Source organism: Henckelia pumila, chromosome 4 (assembly GCF_033568475.1).
Source record: "Henckelia pumila isolate YLH828 chromosome 4, ASM3356847v2, whole genome shotgun sequence".
NCBI classification, from domain to species: Eukaryota; Viridiplantae; Streptophyta; class Magnoliopsida; order Lamiales; family Gesneriaceae; genus Henckelia; species Henckelia pumila.
The window spans coordinates 184,833,740-184,845,074 of NC_133123.1; the positions used below are offsets into that span (position 1 = coordinate 184,833,740).

The following is an 11,335-nucleotide window of genomic DNA, read 5'->3' on the forward strand; positions in this document are numbered from 1 at the left end:
ACATACACTATGGTATATTCAAGGTCTTTATCAAAACAACAATAGTATATCACAATATAACAATATGAAGTAATATAAAGTCATTGCCATTAATAAAAGTGTAAATTACATTAAACAAAAGATTGTTTTTACAAAGAGTCATCAAAGCCCATAGCCACAAGTTGGCTCACTGGGCACCCACTCTTTCAAATATGAGTATAAAAACTATACGTGCATGCATATGACGTGAACTAGGACTGGATCGACAAGGAAACTCATGCTCAGACTAGAGGAGACAGAGAGCATAGTACCAACTCGGAAATACCCCTCTGGATAACTAGCATACTCATCCGAAAGTGGATCTGTAATGTCCTGGAAGCATCATAGCCCTCCCGACTCGTAGGCCACTGTCACTCATGATGTCCCAACGTCCACAACTAGGACTGAGATACCCTACTATAAATGGCTATCTCGAAGGAGATACGGCTCAACGTGATATATGAACATGCAACATATGAACTTAAATGCATGCATATCATGGCAGGTAAAATGCAACACATAAAAATGCATACTCACGTGGATATCTCAGTTAGTGCTTTCGTACATCTATAGATCAAGTCTAGATGTAACGGTCTAGGATCCAATCCTATAATCAAATGCAGATTGTATCACTTATACACTTTTAAAAGTATTAACTAAGCTAATAGGTACTCCCAAACTTGTTAGAGATCTCAGAGTATAACTGCGTCAATCATCAGCCCACTGATGTCTAATGCCTCAAATCTAGGAACAACTCTGCTACTACTCTGGTAGCACTTCGATATAGCCCGACCATCGAGAAGACAACTAAAAAGCCCCAAGAAAAACACTGAAATCGGAACTATCTCCCTCAATTTGCATTCTGAAATGAGGGTCTCGACTTCTATTTATAGACATGGGTTCAGACCTTTCGATCTCAACTAACCATACACGTGTAACTGTGATTGAACAACTCAACAAACCGACGAATTTCGAACCTTACAATATGGGGGTTCGGAGATTCCGAACTGTCCCTCGTTCAATCACCAATCAGAAGCTCATACCTTGTCTGTCCAACATAGTTCGGACGTTTCGATCTCAAGTTCGGATCTTCCGAATTGCTCGATGCTTTCAAACTGACCCTTGCCCTCCCAACTTCCTAAGCTCAAGTTTGGACCTTCCGAACTACTCGAACCCCCGATACCCTCCAGCCCATTTTCAAACGTCTTGAATTCGATTTTTCACTTATTTTCCTCAAAGAACGATTTTTTTAATCATGTTTTTTTCCATTTAAACATGCTTAGATATTTTAATTACTGAAATAGAAGTCGGGTTACTACATATATACTTTCTTTAAATTATAAAATCTTGATTATCTAAAAAAATTCTAAATATAAAATGTTTCTAGATTAACAACTTAAAACTTTATTTTTAAAAAAAACAACTAAAAATTTTATATCATAAGAAATTTCCATATTTTTTATTATAAACAAATAAAATAAAAATTATACCAAGATACATAAAATTTTGGTTACTTTTTTTATTCAAGATATATAAAATTATGAAATGTATAAAATTTTGATGTTCCAAAATTTTGCTAATCTAACACGATAATAAGAAGATAAATTTATATTATATTATTTAAAATTTCATAATAAAGTTTTTCTAAAATAAATGTTTCATAAATTTTCTAATTTTTAATTAAATTATATTTTTACCTTGTTAAAATATATAAACTTGCAGTTTTTTTTCCAGTTAAATAAAATTTATTCATATTCAAAACATCTTTTTAGAATCAATGTTTATTACACAAATTTTTAATCTCAATAATCGAAATTGGAAAATTAAATATTTAAAATATGTACAATATAATATAAATATTAAAACATTGATATATTTGACATATGTAAATTTTTAAATAACTATAATATAGTTAAATTTTAGAAATATTTTCAAAATACTAATTGATATATATCAACTATATTTAACAACCAAAATACAAAATTAAATGGTTAAATTAACTATTGAAATCAAATCAAATTTATATGTCATATCAAATCTAAGGCGTATTTTAAGAATTGTTAAATAATGAGGTTATTATTATTATTATTATTATTATTATTATTATAAGATAAACTAATGAGTAAATCTTAAAATATAGTTTTTATGGCTAAAACTTGTAATTTATTTATTAATAAGAGAGGTCCTTCATTATAAGATTAATCAACCAAAAAAATTTATATTATTCTAAATAAGACGAGTGAGAAAAAAAAATAGTAAAATCGGCAATCGAGTGACCAACTCAGCAGCCTGATTCGTCGACCTCCTAACGTGACTGAGGTTAATAAGGTGTGACTTATGAGACTCCAGAAAACCTGATATCTAATGCAATAGTTCTCACATTGCTGAAATCTTCTTCTAGTCCCGTGACTACTCTATAGAGAATCGCATCAGTAGAGAATCTGATGCGATTTGACGAATCTGAAAATTAACTAATATTTAGGAAGGATAATGTTGACAATTGAATATTAATTAGGTAACATTGTAAATCAAAGTGTGAGTAACAAATTTTGAAATTGAAATATCAATCCCTCGAAAACAATTCGAAAACAATGAAATTATTTAAGCAAATTTTTAATATTAATTTAGTTCGCGGCCGCACAGTATCCAATCGCCGCCTTCTGTTATATTTCATCTGCAATTTGCTATTACTTATTCCAATATCCTTCAAAGTGTAAGAAATGGCGGACTTTGCAACTTCGACTCATAGAGCAAAGTGGATTTTTACTTCTCAAGACCTTGTAACGTTACTGTTTCTAAATACCCTTTAATTTTTGTCCATGTTTATTGATCGGCTTCCCTGTATATTGGATGCTGGCCCCTTACTTCACCTGAAACGAATTGTCCCGCGATTTATTTTATGCTGATTCTTGGCAGAAAGACAAGTATAGGGATGCTAATCAGAGAGCGAGGCAAGCGCTGGAGAGGGTTTGTTTTTATGCACATCAATTTGCTTTTTAAATTTATGTCTTCCAAAGAGCTGACTGGTTATGATTCAGGGGCATTGCATTTGTAGCTGTAGATGGAAAAATCTTTCTGCATCTTGTACTTTCCTTTTTCTTTCTTAATATTGTATTATAGGAGAAGGATTTGATAAATTCGAACCTGAACAAGAAAGAATTTTTAAGGTGTGATTGAGAATTCCTTGTTAAAAACACTGGAAATGATGAGAAGTAATTATTGGATTTGCTGAGTAAATATTAATCTTGATCTTGAAAAACAAATACATTGAATAGTTGAAAAAAAAATTAATGAAAGATGGTCCCAAATAATCTGATTTGCAATTATTTTTATCGAAGGTAGCGAATAAATATTGAATTTCTGAGGTATCAAATAGATTTCTAGTTGTCTATAGTATCGTCACAAGTTTAGACATCAAAGGTCTTTCTCAAAAGCAGGAAAGAGGACCAGAAGTTAGATTTTTTGGTAGAGCTAGCTTGTTCTCTGGTAACACTTTGTGGTCAGCCTCACATTTAAGTTTTTATAACTGCAAACTTCCTTTACAGAGGAGGCAGTCCAGGATAACAGGTTTTGGATGAATGAAGTAGATTACATGGTGATATAAACAGATGCATCAAGTTGATGCCAATTATGGAAGACACTTATTTATGTTACACTGTAAAGCTTAATTTTATTTTGTTACAGGATTCTAATTTTTTTCGTTGTTTTTTTAATGCAAACCAATTATTTTTAGGTGCAGGGTTGTATAGGCTAAGAATTATAAAAATGAAATAGGTTGACCTTAACACCTTTATGGCATTACTCTACTAATTAGTAACTTTGTAGATGAAACAAGAGAATGGAAGAACATTTGTAAATGATTATAATATTGGCAGTTTGTTTTACCATACCCTGAATGATAGACTGGTGGAGTATCTATGGCAAAAAGGTGTGTCGTTTTTTTTACTACAGTGATTCGGCACAGAATTTTTTCCCAACTGTCACCATTTGATTATATAATCTCTCATTATCATCATGTGTACACATGAATATATGGTTATAAAAAGTTATTGAATAGATTTTGAAAAAAAAATTTCTAGAATTCATTTGATGAAGAAAATTTTAGAGTCCTTACCAAATTACAGTCCGTTTGGTTTGCAAAAAAGAAAATATTCAGAAAAAAACTGAAATTTTTTATGATTTGTGAGAAAGAAACTGTGAATATGCATTAAGCATAGATCATTTGGTAGCCAATGGGGGATCGAATGGGATAAGGAGTTTTGCAGTTGACGACATCTTGTACATTGAAAGAACAATATGAAGGTTTCTAAGGGCGAGCCTGAGTTTTTAGGGTTGATTTACAGTTGTTAAGTTTGCTTGTTTTTGGACCTGCTAGAAGTGACAGTCAGATTTACAGTTAGTCAAAAAAGTGTTTAACCTGGATGAACTCGGAAGAAAGTAGATATGTTTCATATTATGTCGATGAAGGCCTACAAAACTGATATTGTTTGAATCTCTGCCTCATCACTATTACAATTATCTGCTTGAATACTCATAAAATGTTATGGCTTCACGAACTCATCAATGAATATGATACTCTAAATTTCAATGCATTGTGAAGTATGGAGCAACGAGAATGGAAGTGGATATTGATGGGTCTTTCTCTTATGCGGAACCTCAAAATGATGTCAAAGATAACAGTAATTCCCTCACCTTGGAACGGGCACATCTGCATAATTTTGTTTGATTGCATGAATGCCATCAAATCTTCTTGTCATTTTCTTACTACAAGTATTACTGCTGAAATTTAGCTGAGAAGCATTCTCGTGCAAAGCCACTGAAGACTGAAGAGGAACAACTTCTGCGGGCTTTCTATGAGTTTAAAATTCAAGATGTTTGTGATGCCTTTAAGTTTCCGCGTAAAATACAGGTTAGCTGCCATGTTTCTTGGAAATGATAATGATCATTGAGTTGTACTTGGACATTTGTATTAACTTCTTTCTATTCACTTTGCAGGCAACGGCTCTTATTTACTTTAAAAGATTTTATTTGCAATGGTCTGTGATGGAGCATCACCCAAAGAATATCATGTAACTTTGTCTTTTTATGATGAGTTGGGTTTGGATTTGTTATTTAGTGTCTTCTGACGCCAAAGTTAGAAAACACCAACATCAAATATAATGTGCAAACATTTGCATTGATGAGCATCTTATTGTCCTTGCACTTGATGTTTTCGAATTTAGTTCACGCATGTGAAATTAATTGTTCTTTTTCCTGCTGTCCTTGGCCACTTGACCATGAAATTTTTAATCATTCATAAATAGGTAACTTAAATGACTCACTTCACACCCCTTTCAGGTTAACCTGCATATACGCTGCTTGTAAGGCCGAAGAAAACCATGTCTCTGCGGAGGAGCTTGGTAAAGGTATCGAGCAGGATCACCAGATGATCCTAAATAATGAAATGTTGGTTTTTCAGGTATGGATCATGCATAACTTCATTTTCTTCTCTATTGCTTTTGTCTAGCATTTATACATAGTTTTGATGTCTTTTCAGAGTCTAGGATTTGATCTTATTGTTTATGCACCATATCGTGCACTTGAAGGCTTTGTCATCGACGTGAAGGTTCGTTAACAACTGAATTAATGATGATGATTGTTGTATCTATACTAAAGTGGAGAGTTTGTTGCCTTACTAATGTGTGCAAAAATTGAAGGAGATTCAAACTTGAATGAAGACGTGGAATTTATGTGAACGTTTTTCAAAGAATCATGCCTACAAATTATATACATGGTTGAAAGCTGGACAAAACCTCCAAAGGAAATATTTGTATCTTGCAAAACAGTACATAAAATCAGATATCTTCAACACGATCTTATCAAATAATCCACATAACTAACTTATTTGTCAATCCCTTTTCTCATGTGGCAAAGTCCAGGATTTTTAACGTTCCTGCTCAAGCTGGTGCATAGATATTGATTATTCTTGACTTGCCACTCGGCTATGTAAAGTTCTTGTAGTTGTCTTCCTTTTAAGAATATGTCACTTGTAACATTAGTTGGAAGATTAGTCATACGCCTGCTGCAATGCACAACCTTCTCTTTGATAAAGTGACGTCCTTTTCTTTTCTTCTACCCTTTTGACTACGGTAAAACCCTTTCCCTGGGGGGTGTTCCAGATACCAAAAGATTCTGATCGCCATCCTTTGATGTCTCTCTGCTAGAATTGCATGCATTGGCTGACAGCACTTGCAAGTAGCGACCTAGTTTATTAAAATTAACTAAAGATCAACTTGTTTGCTTTTCCTTTTCTCTTCTATTTCAAGGTTATGATTGGGCTCCCCTTATTTCCCAGTTTTTTGCAGCAAATCCATTATATGTATCTGTTTTGGAAACTGAAAGTATATTGCTAATCAAATGGAAATGTTTTCCCAGAGCAAACTCTATTAAAAACCCAAGCTAATAGCTAGTATTTCCCTAGCCTAAGCTAGTCACAAAACTCAATAATTTTCCTCATGACTAGATTGTGACTTTTGCCCATTCTATTCTGGCCCAATTCACATGAATCTTTTACAGATGGAGATACCATACTAACTTCTGCCGCATCTATTTCCATATAATAGCGGAGAACTAAGAGTTACAATTAAAAGCATTCGAATTAGTTAATTTGAAATGACATGTCTTTTGAGATCATCGCAAATCCTTTCAAAATGTAGGGGGAGAAAAAACGTTAGAAGAGAAATAAAATTTGAAATCCTTAATTAAACTATTTTATCTAAAGGACTTGAGTTGCGAATATGAGTTCTGTCATTTCAAATACACCTATACAAACTTGGAGTAAGATAGCTTTTTCAGCTCGCCATATGTTTGAGTAAATCCCCTTGCATAAAATCTTGCTTTGTATTGATGAACACTCCTAAGTCCTATCCACCTTGTATTTAGGAGCGAATAAATGTATACAATCAACCACTTTCTTATCTAAGGTAAATCAGTAATCTTCTTGGTACAATTTTGCTTGAGCGCATACGTCTCATCCCTGCTGATTTTTCTCTCCTCTAAACTTTCTGAAATCATGTGAATGTTTTAGAAGGATTTTGAAATATTGCTAAAAAAAAGGCTCAATAATGTGGAGATTGTTTATCTTAAAAAATATATTGGAAATTGTGATACATGAGCTGACCTCATTCCTAAGTCCAATTGGATAAAGTTTCTTCACATTGGAAATTCTGAAGGGTTCGTTGGTGATTTTTATAAGCTAATAGCATCCATTCCTCCCTGTATAGAAATTTTTAGGGTTGGAGCAACTTCTTGATTTGAATTCTCAGAAGGGCTGAGTGTTTCGCCCCTCCAATCTTTGTTGGAGACACCTTTGAAGATAAACGTGCTAGTTTGGACAATTAAATAGAGATTGAACTCCTCTTGTGTCCAGTTTTCCAATTATTTTCCCTCTTTTACCATTCCTCGTCTGTATTTTCTCCTCCTCTGTTTTATTTTTAATCACTGATATTTTTTCTTCAATTGTTGCCTGTTTATGTTTGATAAATTTGCATTGCACGTTGACAACAACTCTTGCCCATATAGGAGCTCTTCGGGGAAAACGAGGGGCAGTTGGAGATCATAAAGGTGCCTTGTGAACTTGCCCATGGTATTTTTTGTAAATGCACTGCATGTTCTTTAACAATGGGTGAATAATTTTAACTTGCATTTCACAAGGTCGGTATATTTTCAACATAGTTCAGTTCATCACTGCCTAGTGAATGATTTCTCTACTTTGGTGGTCATTTGACATATGTTCTGTCAGTGGTTTCTTTTTCCCTTTGGAGTTTTAAATGATAATTTCATTTGGCCAGAGTACCCTTTTGTTACATTTTAGAAAAATTTCTCCATTTGAAAACTATAAATTGCCAAGACAGCTATAAATTGCTGATGATAGGGCTTCAAAGTCCGTCAATTAGCCTGTTGGCACCTGATGCACTCTATGGATTTGTTTTTGAGTTTTTTTGAAGGTGTAAACAAGTGTTTTTGAGGTGCTGAGTATGTTATGAAGGTGAATGGCGTAGTGTCTAATGTCCGATGTTGTTCGGTGCTGTGGCTTTTCTTGTCGGCTTTGTCTGCTGATGAGATGAGCAATGCATATGACATGAGGTTTTGTCCACCTCTATGGAAGTCTAAGATTCTAGCATTCCACGTTTCTAAGACATTTATGTTAGATGTTGAGCTCTTCGCTTCAAACTTCGAAGTGTATCTCGGTATATCCATGGGCTGGTGAATGGACCATAATCTAAATGAAATAACATAAATATCCTTCCTCCACAAACCAAAAGCATGTCTCCCCATCTTACCGCATACTCTTTCCAATTTTGTATGGAGATATTAAGTGTTAAAGACAAATATACTTCGTTGAAATTATAATTATTTTCTGCAGGATTTACGTGAATCTGCTACAGCAGAAGTAGATAAAATTATGCGGACAGATGCTCCGCTATTATTTCCACCTGGACAGGTATATTTTCTGAATGCGAAGCATTTTCTTTCATCCACTTTCTTGTTTTCCCCATCGATTTTGTGAAGAAGTTTATAAACTTTGAACTTTAATAAAAGTCATTTTCAAGGTACTTAGTGCGTTTTCCGGATCTTATCAATTTGAATTTTCATTCCATCATTTTCTTTTCGCGTATTTTGTGCCTCGTTCTTTCTTGGTTGATGATTACATCCCATACATGCATTCAAGCACTGGAATTTCAACTTTCTATCACATGTGCAGCTAGCGTTGGCAGCTTTGCGCAGGGTTTCCAGTTATAATAAATTAATCGACTTTGAGAGGTTTGAATACCGCCAACCTTTAAGTTAGTATGCACATCTCACTTACCATTTCTGGTATCAGATATCTGAGAATCAAACCTCTTGCAGATACCTAAAAGGCACGATCTCAAGGTACCATCCTTCTCATGCCATTTCCGAGCTCCACCTTCGCTTGAGTGAGATTGATACACTGGTATGCTTATTTTTCGCCTTCCTCTCTGACTTGAGCACAAAAATTTATCATAAGTTTTGTATATGGGACGATAAATATCTCATCTTTGTGTTTTCACCACTCCGAGGAGTTCAATTTAACTGGTTGTGCTACAGATTGATACACTTGAGACCCCTACCTCCAAAGATGTAAAGCACATTGATCGGAAACTCAAATCGTGTTTGGATCCAAGTTCACACGACAAGTACTTGCTAAACATCGTGCCTTTCTCCCACGTCACTTCCTCTGACCACTATCTTGTGTTAAAAGCATGCTTTCTTCGATGCAGGAGTAAGAAACGGAAGCACAAATCAAAGGAGAGTTCAACTTAAATGATGATGTTTTCGAGAGCGGAGATGCTTACATGTATCCACCATTGATTCCTTCATTTTCAGGTTTATTCGAGCATCGGAAATATTTGTATGTTGTAAGAACATCAGTGGCATTTTCATCTTTACTGCGATTGCCACATTTTACCTTGGGAGGCCAAAAATATGGCCTTTTTAAGTGTTTTTCTGAAACTTTTTATCTTCTTACTATCCTTTATATTTTTATTTTTTTTTTGCCCCCAGTTACGTAATTAATCTTAATTACATGTTAAATACGATCAGGATATGTTTTTTTCGCATTTACGTAATTAATCTTAATTACATGTTAATAAAATACGATTAGGATAACGATTAACGGGCAAACATATATATAATGATATACACTGTACAGAATGGAGATGTGCATGTTTTTTGTTCAGTCCACAATACACATAGTACTAAGAAATTCAATTGAATAATCAGGTGAAATGGAGAACTCGAATAACTTAGAATTATGTACGATAAAATTTTATTTCCCTAATTTATTTTTATTATCAAATTTTTATTTAATTTTGATGTATTTTTGTTTTCAAATTTTCTTAAATGTATGTTGTAACCAAATTTTATTTTTCTGTTATATATTTTTTTTAAAAAAAACCACTTTGATGCTCACGTGTTTTAAATTTTGTTTTCTTAAATTTATAGAAAATAATTCAAATCAATTCACTTAAGATGTAGTTTTATAATTAAATAAAATGTGAATTAACACAATGTATTTTTAATAACAAATAAATTATATAAAAATAATTTATTCTTTGATTGCATTTATATTCTAATAGTATATGATTAACTTTATAAATGTAGTATGATATTTAAAAAATCAATTAACGCGTGTCTCGTACGTTAACACGTGAAAATGTATTAGATATAACATAAGACAAATCATAAATTTAAATTTATTCACCTTTGAAAAAAATTAAAATAAGTAATAATTAAAATTTCGAATAATATTCATTTTTTATTTTTTTAAAGATATAGTAAATTTCTAATATTTGATAAAGTCTTATGTTTGAGTCTCAAATTTATTTAGATAAATGTTCATGGATTACATTTTGACATTTATTTTTGGAAAAATTGCTTTTTTGATTCTATAAGTTTCTTTGTTTGTAATTTTGATACTCTGTGTTATCAGATTTCAAAGTCTATTGTATTTGTTTTGTTTTGTTTTATTTTTTATTTTTTACGATTTTAAAGTCTTTTTTTCGATGTGATACTTTTGTAGCGTAGACGTTTATAGTATTGAATCAGCATTTTTGATAAAAAATAACTAAAATTGCCAAAAATCAAAATACGCAAGACGAACTGAAACTGAGATTTCGATATCACTAAAAACCATCTATATCTGTTAAGTTCTTGTGTTTCAATTTTGGATATAAACGCCTACAAAAACACTTATAGATAAGGGGATTTGCTTAAACTTGAAAACATGGGGATATAAGTGCTCAAGATTTGAAAACACAAAGAGTTAATTGATAATTCATCTTGAGAGTTCATAGGGGTAATTATCTAATATGAAAATATAGACCCAAAATCATAATCATAATTTGCAAATATTAGCGGACCAAAATTACAAATTTTCTTTATTTTTCCCTAATTATCTTTGATTTATTAATATTTATAAATGAAATTTATAATATTTATTTTTATTTAAATTCCAAATTATCCATAAATTTTATATTATATTTTTCTTTAATTTTTTACATTCATTTTTCACCAAATGTTCATCCAATTATCTATCGAAAAATTGTCTAATGAAATTTTTTTATTTCTACTCACAATTTTAAAGTTAAAATTATAAAATATACATGATTTTTTAAAAATAATTTCAGTTAAAATATATTTTATTTTTCAAACATATATTCACTTTATACATAAATTTTTATATTTTTAAAATACTGTATAGAAAATCTCATATCAATACAATTAATCGAATTAATATACAATCTAAAGGCAAAAT

General features: G+C 32.1%; 1 protein-coding gene across 1 annotated transcript; it reads left to right on the forward strand.

Annotated features, from left to right (window-relative positions):
- The first annotated feature begins 2,671 nt into the window (after positions 1-2,671).
- On the forward strand, positions 2,672-9,576 carry LOC140864560 (cyclin-H1-1). The gene is made up of 13 exons (XM_073268818.1): positions 2,672-2,798; positions 2,935-2,985; positions 4,619-4,697; positions 4,809-4,927; positions 5,014-5,087; positions 5,356-5,476; positions 5,555-5,623; positions 7,579-7,620; positions 8,423-8,500; positions 8,762-8,820; positions 8,908-8,992; positions 9,127-9,215; positions 9,300-9,576. The coding sequence occupies exons 1-13, from the start codon at positions 2,739-2,741 to the stop codon at positions 9,340-9,342; spliced, it is 969 nt and encodes a 322-aa protein (XP_073124919.1). The 5' UTR covers positions 2,672-2,738; the 3' UTR covers positions 9,343-9,576.
- The last annotated feature ends 1,759 nt before the right edge of the window (positions 9,577-11,335 follow it).